The sequence below is a fragment of the Cynoglossus semilaevis genome, chromosome 19, assembly GCF_000523025.1.
Source record: "Cynoglossus semilaevis isolate Cse_v1.0 chromosome 19, Cse_v1.0, whole genome shotgun sequence".
Classification (NCBI taxonomy): domain Eukaryota; kingdom Metazoa; phylum Chordata; class Actinopteri; order Pleuronectiformes; family Cynoglossidae; genus Cynoglossus; species Cynoglossus semilaevis.
In genome coordinates, this window is record NC_024325.1 from 199,070 (window position 1) to 212,104 (window position 13,035).

The 13,035-nt window shown below is 38.9% G+C and overlaps 1 protein-coding gene across 2 annotated transcripts in view; it reads right to left on the bottom strand.

Annotated features, from left to right (window-relative positions):
- The window catches only part of gabra3 (gamma-aminobutyric acid type A receptor subunit alpha3), a 74,009-nt gene extending 62,005 nt beyond the window's left edge, over positions 1 to 12,004 (bottom strand). For both annotated transcript variants that reach the window (XM_008332163.3, XM_008332162.3), the window contains exon 1: positions 11,665 to 12,004. In XM_008332163.3, the coding sequence (XP_008330385.1) occupies positions 11,665 to 11,750 (86 nt within the window). In that variant the 5' untranslated portion in view covers positions 11,751 to 12,004. The remainder of the gene's footprint in view (positions 1 to 11,664) is intronic.
- Between the last annotated feature and the right edge of the window lie 1,031 nt (positions 12,005 to 13,035).

Below are 13,035 nucleotides of genomic sequence, written 5' to 3' on the forward strand. Positions count from 1 at the left end.
GGGAAACCGAGGGCGAAAACCGAAACCCCAAAAGAAATTAGTAGGCCGATTTTTTTTTTTTTTTTTAAAATTAGTACCATTGCATCCATAGCTATGACTGTGTGCTAAACCTCAATAAAATCCAGGCACTGCAATTGCATAAAGAAATATTAAATAAATAAAAAATTAATAATTGTCAACTGATAGTCACAGCAGAACTGAAGTCAGAACAGAACAGCCCACCCGTTATTATTATTTGACGAACTCTCTTCCAAGCAGGTTCTCCGTGTCCATTGCGGCCTGGGATTTAACTGATAGTCACATAGGAAGTCAGAACCGAATAGCCCACCTGTTATTATTTTTTGACGAACTCCCTTCCAAGCAGGTTCTCCGTGTCCATTGCGGCCTGGGATTTCTTGTGCGTTATGATCTTATATATAACGCGGATCAAGTACAGTCGCGAGTGCAGGGGGATGGACTTTTCACCCTCTTCTTGAAATTTCAGCATTACACGTTTTGCAAATTGCTATTCCACACCGCAGAAATGTTGGCTTTCAGACAAGCCCGTGCTGGCCACGGTTTTTGCTCGCGTCATCATAACTTCCTGTTTCAGCCGTGTTGTTTCGGTGATACAAGTGTTTTTCGGCCACTAAATGTCTTCGGCCGAAAATTCGGTGCATCTCTAAATGTTACCTAGATCAACAACGCTGCCGTGTCTTTGTGCATACTAAATGTCTTCGGCCGAAAATTCGGTGCATCTCTAAATGTTACCTAGATCAACAACGCTGCCGTGTCTTTGCTGTACAGAGCTGTAAACAGAACCACCAGGACTAGAAAAGTTTCAAATATTAAAAACAGTAAGTTAGCTGATACTGTTTCCTCGTTTGGGTCGTGTTAGACTCGAGGTCCGCTGTTTTATGTTTTCAATTCAGTGGCTGGTTTTCTGGCTGACATTTTCAGTTTCATTGTTCTGCTTGTGTTACCTTTTATATATTCTTCCTTTTTTTTTTCTTTTTTGTACAACGTCTGGTTTTTCTTCCCTGCCTTTGTGTTTTGGGATGACTTCCTCACCCTGATGTTTTTCGTTTGTTTAACTATCTTTCCCCTTGCTTTTTTTATTTTATTTTTTGAATGTCTTTGTTGTGGTTGCCCTGCTTCTTGATGTCCATATTCTGTTTTATTAGCTAAACCCCTTGGCTTTTGGATGTTGCACTTCAGTTATTTTTCTAATATTTGGTTTACCAAGGATTTTTTTTTACGATGTTTTTCTTTCAGTCGTCTTAATAACAATTTCATTCATTCTTAAATGCTGTCTCGCCGAGATCACTCAAACTGAACTGCACGAGTATTGACTTTTTTTACTCATTGATCTTGAGCTTCATTCTTAACATGGACATCATAAAATTCACTGATTAAAACAAAAACATAAAACATAAAAGACTGACTCATTTTCTGTAAAGAAAGCTCATTATCTCAGATAGTAACGGAGGTCTCATGTTCGTAGTGTTATTGGTCCAAATTTATTTAAAGCTACGGCCCCGAATTGGCAGGCAGATGATCAAATGATCAGGAAAGAGAGAAATGTTGCTTTCACCTTTTATCAGTGTATCATGTCTCATATTTAACATTCAGTCGAAACTATAGATAATCTCATTTTATTTTTTTTACTGATTGCTCAGTGGATGACGTTTTTTACTGGAGTTGTCTTTTTTATCTATCATTTGGTTACCATAGTGCTGCATTGTTAAATTCTCTCAAAAACAAATGAGTGTCAAAGCTGCAACACAGTGGACATTGCATAAGGCTTGCTATTGTCTCAGACTCTCTAGGGTGCTGGGGGCACGGGCAATTAAACAACCTTGGAAGCATTGATGTCAACAAATTGAGCATTGATTGCCGCATTGTTATGTCAATACAAAGCATGGTGTAACGTTGAGACTATAATGAGATTGTTTCATTCCTGTTTTTCTTAATTCAACGTTCACACTCAACTCCGTATTTTCCGGCTTGATGGATTGTCCTTTGAAAGCCCCAATCCACAATTTTTTGTGGTTTTGTACCCTCACCTCACACTTCCTTATCCAATTTATTCCCCTCCTGAAAAATTCCCCTGAAACACATTATACAGAGTTTTAACATATTTCCTTCAGTCTTTTCCCCCATGTTTCTATCAAAACCTTTGGCTCAGACATACATTACTCAGTGCTGCTGCAGAGGCACAGAGCCAGGAGAAACAGAGATCAAAAGCTCTTAGAGATTCAAAGATTCGGGGGAAAAAAAAAACATAAAAAAAGGGCAGTGTGCCAACACTGTACAGTCCAGCACCAGCATTTTTTGCCCCATTTTAATGAAGATGGGTTGCCCCCCCCATTCTTTTTTCCCTTTAATGTAAAAGACTCATGCTAGCTTGTTGACTAATGTTAACACTAAATTGATTACCCCCCCCCCCCCCCCCCCCACCGCCACTGTCCCGACAAACGGTAAAACGAAAGAAGTAATATTCCGTTAGCAGAGGTGGAAAAAGTACTGGGAAAAAAATGTAGTTAAGTAAAAGTATCTTTGCTTTGCTTAAATTCTACTCAAGTAAAAGTACACATCTAAAAATAGAGGCAAGTTAATTTTTTTTTTTTTACTATATTTAAAGTTTAGTTTAAGTAAAAGTTACTTTCAATTACTGAGTGCAAAAAAAAAGGACCAGTCATACATCCAATCTGCAACTAATTGCTTTTTAATGTTTTTAATGTACTTTTCAAATACAAGTAGCATAAGGGACAGTGGTGGCTTGGTGGTTAAGGACTGCTGCCCCCCCCCCTGCTCACTTTGGTGATGGGTTAAAGGGCAGAGGTCACATTTCATTTTGTGCAGTGGCGTGCTGTGTTGCAATGACTAGTAGCTTACTTTAACTTTATAAGTTGAGAATTCTATGATACATTCGAATCGCTGAATCGTACTGCAAATTCAAGCCACTAAGGCACAGTTAAGTTTTGTCAGTGACTGCTTGGCAATCCTCAATATCCATTTCCTGTTCGGCACCAGCCCGTCATCCAATGACAGCGTAGAGCCCGTCTCTTAGTCAACGTTATCTGGCTACATGAACACCCGGAGATGTACCCCAATGAGACAACAGTCTGAAACAACAGTGAGAAACAGAGACATAGAAAACTGCGAATCTTGAGGGGGGGGGGGGGAGTACCTTCAAAAGAGGAAAAAATCTAAGAGAAAACCTCAAGCAGTCTATGTCAGAACAGAGTCTTAGGAGACATTTTGTCTCCTAACACAACCATAACCTGAGGCTCCCTTTGATCATTTTAAAGAACCCTCTCCTAAAGTCTAAAGTTTTAATAGAGTCTTACCGTATGATCCGCTCTGCTACTGCCGGTGCTGCAGCACAGGAGGGTATGTGCGGGGTTACCACGCTCCACAGCTTTGTTAACATTTTTCTATAACATTAAACATTTTCATCTTTAGATATTCGGAGTAAACATTGACACATGTATGTAAATATTTTGGACAGATGGTTGCATCTTGACGAAGGGATCTACCCATCTGCCTAAATCATACAGTTGAAACAAATGCTCATTTTGAACTGAATTTAGTGTAAATCTAAGGCATTATTTAAGAGGATTAAACTGTCCAGCTTATTGCAGATGGCACAATCTGGACTTGAACCTCTGCCAGGGACTGGAAAGACATAAACGGCTCCTAATAAAAAGCAGCAACGTTTATGCTGCTATTGTGCCTAGTCCAACATGGTGGAATTTGGCAGTACCACAGAGCCTACTGCATCAGAGTCTACTGTTGACTTCCCTCCAGTTTACTATCTTTCCCCATAACTGCTTTTTGCACCGGCAGCATTATTGTTGTCTAACAGATAGCATTGGCGTATAACGACCGGAGACGGCGGGAGTGTAAATAGGAATTTAAGTAAATGTACAAAGTGAATTTGTCGTCATTGGGACACAGCAACAGAATTTTACCCGTTATCCATCACCAACTTGGCAGCTAGTGGACTTGAGCCTGAAACCTTCCGGACCCAAGTCAGGACAAAATGAACCACCTATTACTAATGGGTATAGTACTGTTTGGATATCGTTGACAATATGTCAGAGGTGTGGACTCGAGTCTCATGACTTGGAGACTCGAGTCATCAGTTTGACGACTTTAGACTCGACTTGACAAAATGTAAAGAGACTTGCAACCCGACTTGCGCTTTAACGTCAGTGACTCGTGACTTCACTTGGACTCGCGTCCCTTTGACTCGACAAGACTTGAGACTTTCTCCAAAGTGATGTGTGTGAATGTATTATTATTTTATTTAAAAGGACTCGAAACAGAAACGGCAGGACTTGGGACTTGACTTGACACTTTTCAGTCTTGACTTGAGACTTGACTCGGACTTTGCCTGTCCTGACTTGAGACTTGACTCGGACTTGAGTGCAAAGAGTGAGACTTACTTGTGACTTGCAAAGCAACGACTTGGTCCCACCTTTGCAATATGTGACGAATACCATTAACTACATTGACAGGTGCGGAGCTGCCGGTACTTGGTTGATCTTTTGTCATTTCATTATGCTTTAAATATATTTGGGACATTGGGCTTCTAATTAACCAGCTGGTTCATCAGTACAAACTATAGCGCTGTCCACCACAGCATCACCAATGATCCATCCATCCATCGTGTATGTTAACTTACTCTTCTCCTGCTGACTATACCAATAGGACATTGACTGCTACTTCAAACTAACTGGCGCTCAAACAAAATTCCCTTCTCTAGTTTTTTTTTCCAGAGTATTAAATTACTACCAGTTTTGACAGAAATAGCAGTGATAATTCAAGAGGACAAATGCAAGCAGTCAGAAAAGATTAACAAGCCACCTTTGACCCCAATTATAAGACCCAGTAATAAATAAACCAGACACTTCCCTGTTCCCTCCCCAAGTGAAAGGAGGATTTGGCTCAACTGTACGTAAACAAATTAAGATTGGGATCAAAATGTCAGATGAGCAAAATGAAGGTGTTGTAGATCTAATTGTTTTTTTTTTTTCCCAGTGCCATAGATCAATATTTTCTTAATAACTTTTCTTAAGCTTAATTTAGGCTCAGAGAGAGACTCCTGTGGCTCCTGGGTGCTGTGTTTTAACTAATGTCTATTTGGGTGGAACCAAGCTTGTAAATAAACGCTCAACAACAATATTAATTGCCAACTTTTAAATAAATAAAATGTCAATTGACAATAGAATGCGTAAAAACTGGAAAAAGATTCTCATTTAAATGTGTTGTCTTTTGGTGAGTGGCAGTTGATTAAAATGATTAGAAAAATACAGAACAACAAGAAAAAAAAACAAACAGTATAATTAATAGGCTGTTAGCCGAATCATGCAAGTCCAAAATTCAGCAGTGGCTTTGATAGTGGTCACAGTGTAGAGTGCAGAAGTAACAGGGTGACAGAGCATCAGTGTGAAATGGTAGTGTATAACAGATAATTAAAATGGTAAAATGGTGGTCTGTGGACGAATAGTTTATGTGCAGGGTAGCGTTTGCGTACACACAAATACAAAGACGCATACAGTACAATATGTACAGAGTACTGGGGGTTCTCGACTTGTGTCCTAATCCGGTTCCTGCGGCGCGACATAATTTCCATTTCCGTCATAAGTCTGAACTCGCACACTGTACATACAGTACGTACCCATGTCACTCGCCTATGCTAACACAGTGGTGACATCATAATCTAGGCCAGGCGTGGGCAATCAAAATGGAGCGTTTGTGTGAACTAAGATAAATGACATGTAAAAGTCATACATAAAGGCTACAATACTAGAATGCTTTTATCACGTTCTACGCCATCTACTGGGGAAACGTGGGTATTGCAGTGAGAAGGCAGAAGTGTAATGATAATATAAACGGTTTGGCAGGAAGGATTAAAAAGCTAAGGCCGATCCCCCCTGGCCTTAGTTTGAAAACATCAAAAAAGTCCGAAGTACCCTCAAGAGCCATAATGAAGGGCAAAAAATTCCCCAAATTCCTATTTTAAAAAACGTATATCGCTGCGTGATAACATATTCGTCTGCGCCAATTGCCAACTAGTTCCTGGGCAAAATTTGTTTTAACCAAATGATGGTGACATTCCAATATCTTTAACTACCAAAGCCTGTAAATTTTAACAAATAATCTTAAACCTACTTTAGCTACTTAGTCACTATCCTGTCTACTACTGGGTTGCCTTCTGCTGCCACGAGGTTGACGTCAGTGACAACCAAGTGTTGCAAATGCCTATGAGCAAAAAAGCTGCCTGAGTTCTGGCACGACTGTCCTCATTTTATTACATGGCTAAGCAACAATACGGTATACACCCCATGTGACACAGATTTGATTTGAAAATTCCGCAGCCCTTGAAAGGCCGAGAGCCGTACGCCTACAACGGGGTCAGCCGCTGTGGTGTGGTTCGGCAGAAAGCCTTTGTATGTAGAGATAACATGTTTTCCCATGAGTGCATGAATTTTCTCTGCAGGTACTTAAGTTTCCTTTCAGTGGGGCATGGGGGTGACCGGTTGTTAGGATTCAAGGCTACCGTATGGAAGATTTATGGTTCAAATCCAAGTTGGCCTGTAATACCTGCTACAATTTAAATTATGCCCATAAAAATGATGGAAAATCCCATATGATGCAGTGAACTATGTTATCTTTAAAATATTGATTTGTTCACAGGTTCCTTGTTGCGCTGCGACGAATGAACAATTACAGAAGCCATTACAGAACAACACATTTTCCGCTTTGAACGAATCAATATTTTAAAGACAACATAGTATACTGCGTCAAAAGAGAGCTATCGTATCAGTCAACAGCTAGATTCAAAAATTACTGTATGTATATTCACACTTTCGGTCAAACTTTCTGTAAATATATATTCAGACTTTCTTTATATATATATTCAGACTTCTTATATTTATATATTCAGACGTTCTGTATATATATATTCAGACTTGTTGTATATATATTCAGACTTTCTGTATGTATATTCACACTTTCGGTCAAACTTTCTGTAAATATATATTCAGACTTTCTTTATATATATATTCAGACTTCTTATATTTATATATTCAGACGTTCTGTATATATATATTCAGACTTGTTGTATATATATTCAGACTTTCTGGTTTGCGTGTTTTTTATACATAAATAAACGTGTATGTATATATATATATATATATATATATATATATATATATATATAAAATTTAATAAATATATTAAATCATTAATTGAACATTTCAGATCTTATGGTAAAGTTAACAAAGATGCAAACGTTTTTTTAAAATTATGAAACATCAAATTAAACACTAACATAACGGCATAGAAAACAATATGAACAACATCAATCCATCAATGGGAATGATATACTACACGCATTATGCAAATGATTTATTCATAAATACCTTCCTGATTGAAATGTTTTAATAGCTGGTTCGCTGAAAAAGGCGGAGGTTGCGATCATTTGCAGCACTACTCGAACACTATTATACGTATTTTTACGTACTGTATATCGCTGTCCAAGATGGCCGCCGGTGCACGCGTGCTTCAAAGATCCTATTGCGAATGGGGTAGTGACAACTCTTGCTAAAGTTTTCTTTAGCAAAAGAAAAAAAAAACTTGTGACTTTTGATCAAAAGTTTATTAGCAGTGAGTAGTAAAAACTGATGAATGAAGTGATGGATGGAAGGAATTAGAAATAACACTGCCGTGTCATTAAAGCTCTATAAAGGTCCTGAGATTTACAAGTTCAACCATAAAATAATAACTGAGTCATTCCATTCACGGCGACTTGAATGACATCGTTCGCCGTCAACTCCCCGTGCAGTTTGGCTGCTTTGCGTTAATGTGGATGTGAGACATTTACAAAGTCATTACGGCAGGAACTGAGGAGCGGCAGCACACAGCTGAAGTGTAAACCCCTAATAGCTGTTTCCCTTTTGAAGACAGCCCCTTGTTTCAAAGTGGTTTCCACTGCTTTCTCTGCAGAGGAAAGTCTACAATGGTTTTAGGAAAAAGAATCCCCTCTTAATGCTTTTCATTATCAGAGGAGAGTTTTAGAAATAGACAGAGTGCCTCAAGTCTTTCGTCGCTTATTAAATGTTTTCCTGAGCACATCTAACGTAAGAGCTCCGGAGGATGCCGCAATCCAAGAACATTAGTGTATTAACCCTAAATATTAACCAAAGAACACACACTGAATATATATATTCCCTTTGATTTCGCAGGCAGAATGTCATGTTGTCAACATAATTCAGGAAGAACTAGAGTCCAACGACTCCTGGTTTATTATTCCCTACGTGTGTCGAACCTTTGACTTCCTTTTCTTTCTGCTCCTTAGAAAGAAATGATTTGCCAGCTCATTCAATCAGCAAAGTGGCTCAGCCGCGAATGCATTACCTCTGTCTGGACCTCTGACACATTAACCTTGACAACACCACAGACGGGGGAATGTTATCTGTTGAGTAGGTTGCATCCCAAAGTGAAGGCACATTCGGCCAGGCTGTGAATTATTCATGTTAGATGTGGGTGAGGAGTTGAGCAGAGGCTGGGCAACTTGAGGGCTAATCCGTCAACAAAGTGGTACATGTAGCACTCTGATGCTTATAGCTATCGATTATGGGTCACTTTAGCTGGTATCTTGGCAAAAGGTTCAAAACAAAAGAGACAGGCCTGATGTCGTTACTGTCAACACTTTTAATGTTTTGACTGCACGGTAAACGGTAGGTACTGTACTGTGAGGAAGGTGAGCTAACAATGAAGCAAACTGAGAGTGAAATTATTTACACAGCCTTCTATTAAATATATAATATATATATATATGTGTATTGACAATTTCATGCTTTATTCCTATGGTCATCATGCACTTTCTTAGGACTCATCACTATTATGAATGAATAATAGGGAGAAAATCACGTATGTATGTATCATGTATGTGTATATACAGTATATATGTATGTGTATATATATGTATATATGTATGTATATATGTATGTATGTATGTGCCTATATGTATGTATGTATGTGTATGCATGCACTTGTATGTATATGTATGTATGTATGTATGTATGTATATATGTATGTATATATGTGTATGTATATATGTATATACTTATGTATATATGTGTATATATATCTATATGTGTATATATGTATATACTTATGTATATATGTGTATATATATATATCTATATGTGTATATATATGTATATACACACACATACTGTATATATACACACACATATATATATATATATACGATGAATACTTGTTTGTTTGCATTGTTTTTAGTGGTCGGAATTGAAATTCCTGTTGACATGCAGGGAAACAAAAACATATTCTCTTGTACTGAATATATGTATCAAATGCATTTTAATTGGAGAGGTCTCCTGCACGCATCAACCGCAGCTAGGCAAAACGTGTCTTTCAAATGCATACGTAGCAAATCAGAGCGACAGTTCCCAGTCACGTCCTCCTCCTCTGCTGCTGTAGTACTTAGATCTCCCTGGAGCAAATGCACTCTCAAGTTATCATTCCCAATGAAGGACATCCTTTTACTGAGTCTCTTTCGCACGTAAAGAGAAACACCGTTATACCATTTCCACAGAGTGCTACACTTGGGATGTCAATACATCATATGTTTCCATTATTGACTGTCAGCTTTGTCATTTGTAAAGATCTGATCCGATGATGCATTAACGTCCTGAATGATTATAGCATGGTCAGGTTTTTTTTTTTTACGGCCTTGCTTTAAGTCCAGTAACCACGGGACAGTATTTTTTTAATGCTCAGCTATGAATATTTATAGTAAAATATATCATCTTATTAATAACAGTAGAGGTGTCAAACTCATTTTCACCTGGGGCTCCACATCAGCAATACAGTTCCCCTTAAAGGGCCAGTTGTAAATGGAGGACTATATAGATGTTACTACTTCATTATGTATTAATAAATGTTTCTGTAATTAATTAATTGATTATGCAAGTTACAAATATTCTAAATTGGTCTGTGTCCATCCATCCATCTATCCATCCATCTATCCATCCATCTATCCATCTATCTATCCATCCATCCATCTATCCATGCATCCATCCATCTATCCATCCATCTATCCATCCATCTATCCATCCATCCATCTATCCATGCATCCATCCATCTATCCATGCATCCATCCATCTATCCATCCATCTATCCATCCATCTATCCATCTATCTATCCATCCATCCATCTATCCATGCATCCATCCATCTATCCATGCATCCATCCATCCATCTATCCATGCATCCATCCATCTATCCATCCATCCATCCATGCATCCATCCAGCTATCATCCATGCATCCATCTATGCATCCATCCATCCACCCACCCATGCATGCATCCATCCATCTATACGGAAGTTATACACTAGTATTTGCCTGTCAGTCTAAAACAGGGGTGTCAAACCTATGGCCCGCAGGCCAAAATTGGTCCTTTAGGGGGTTCAATCCGGCCCACTTGATAAATTTGTAAAGTAATAACATTCAATTGAATCAAGTTGAGCATTGTCTTATATACTTGTACTTCTTGTACCTATTGTTATCTATAGGTAATTATGTCATGATTCTACTGGTCCATCAGCCCAGCTAACATCTAATTAAGCTGTACTGTATGTGGCCCCTGAACCCAAATGAGTTTGTCACCCCTGGTCTAATACATGATCATTGCACTGATAATTACACTATATACTATGTTATATTACATTGTACTATGTACCAGTTATGATTCAAACCTGGCTAACCTCTGTCACACCGCTATGATTCCCTGTTGTTTCCGAGTCTTTTTAGCAACTGAATCCTAATGTGATTTTTTACCCGCAGTCGTATCTCTCCCCTCATGCCATAAAACCTTACATCATTAACACCACTAACAAGGCAACCCCTGCAGTCTGCTCATATGAAAACATACGCAGTGACTGGAGTGGCTGCGAGACGCGCCGCGGCCTACCCTTTTTCTGCTGACTCGAACACAGACGGAAAAATGTGCGCAGAACGCAGGAGTGAAATTGCTGTGAATGGAAAACATAGATGTGGCGTGCTGCACAATGCAAATGAATTCAGCCGTCAGTGAAATTTAGACTCCGGTGCAGATAAGCCTGGAGGATAAGCTCACTTTGGTCTGTAATGACGCTTTGAGCAGCGGACAAATGTAGGACGAGGTGAAACGGACTCCGTTGGAATTTGTCTCGAAATGTAAAAGTCAGAGAGCGGACGAGTAGTCTTTGAAACAGAATGTAAATTTATACGATCTGAGGAGAGGGGAGATGTAATGATTTTACTTTGTTTATTAAGGTTAACTTTTGTAAAAAAAAAAAAAAAGATATTTTTAGATTCTGTTATTTTTTTTCTCCTGCTGGGCTGATAATCACAGGTTGAAATTCCTACGGTCTCTTTTCCCCCCTCTTTCTCTGTTTGCAATTTAGACAAACCTCTGCCTTTAACGGGGCTGCTTTGATTACAGTGTCTGTCGCAGCAGTAAGTCTGATTGATGCAGGTATTAGACAAACAAAACAAAAAAATCACCAACAGAAACAGGGCAAAAGGAATGAAATTTGTTGAGAGAGGAGGAACAACAAAGAGAGAGAGAGAGAGAGAGAGAGAGAGAGTGTCCTTGTGTACCTGGCGTGAGGGAGGAGGTTCAGGAGCAAGAGACAGATCCACAAGCCCAATTCCAGGGATGTGGGCTTCCACAGCACGGCAGCCATATCCGTTTTTGGCAGGAGATGTTCTGCAGAAGCAACACCATAAACAGCTCATTAGTCATTTGGTCTGAGATCAATATACACCGGGGTAAATGGAGGGCATCAAGCCCCGAGGCAATAAAATAGCTGCTATATTTCTTCACAGGATCCAGCTCCACGTGTCTCTCCGTTTTACATCTTCAATCGGGTGTTGTTGTTTTTGTTTAATACCAGTGAGATGCGACACTTCGTCTAAAGATACCCCTTTACCTCTTAAACAAAATATCGTTAAAGATACCCCTTTACCTCTTAAACAATATCGTTTTTTTATCGCCACATTCAAATACCCCTGCCCTTGTTTTGGGTACATTACAGCAGAGCAATACTGCAGTAAAATTAAGTATGCTAAATAAACCGTAGCATTAAACATCGCTGTTTAACTCGCAATGAGGAGAAGAGAGAGGGGGAAAAAAAACAACAACAACAACACAGGTTTGTGTGTTAATCTTCATAGCTAATAAGGACGTTTATCGCGCCGGCGTTTTATACAGTCCTGCGCTTCACCTTCACTTCAGCTTCGCCTCAGTTCGTTGTGAAGACTCGCAGAGCTTCATTTATATGCATCACTTTGTGCACAAAACCATAGCGGCAGGTACAAAGGGGTTCAGCTTATGGATAATGCAGCTCAGAACACAGCTGTTCTCTGCTGCTTGGCGCTCAGCTACACACTCGTATCATTTTCTTACAGGAACACGTTCTGGTTATTTTTTTTTTTCCCCCCCAGTCAGTTACAACGGCGGATAGTAGCAGTTTTATATAGGACAAACCGGAAGACAACACTATTAATTAAAGTATTCATTCATCCATTATCTCATTTAGAGTCTACAGCTCAGGTCTTTTCTAGGGTTGGTTGTGGAGCTGGGGCCAATCAGAGCTGACTTCACTCACAGGCTGCACAGTTCCATCACTGTTGACAATTTATAGCCACAATCATCCTAACCTTTTTTGGAATGCTGGAAGACAATCCCCAGAGACACATGTAAAAAAAATAAAAAAATAAAGCAAACAGTTTACCCTGGGGCTTGAACTGTCTTCAACTGTCCTTGATGTAAGACTTCATTGAAATCATATCCATCCCAGAATTCTAAAATAAATAATTAGATATGATAAAGTAGTTCTAATAGGCATTCTGTTATGTGATATTAATGCTAGATTGATTATCGATCACTGTCATGAAGTATTGATACTTCATTGATTACTTTGATTGAATACATTTTTAAAAAAATGTATGTGTTCCACTTCTTTTAGA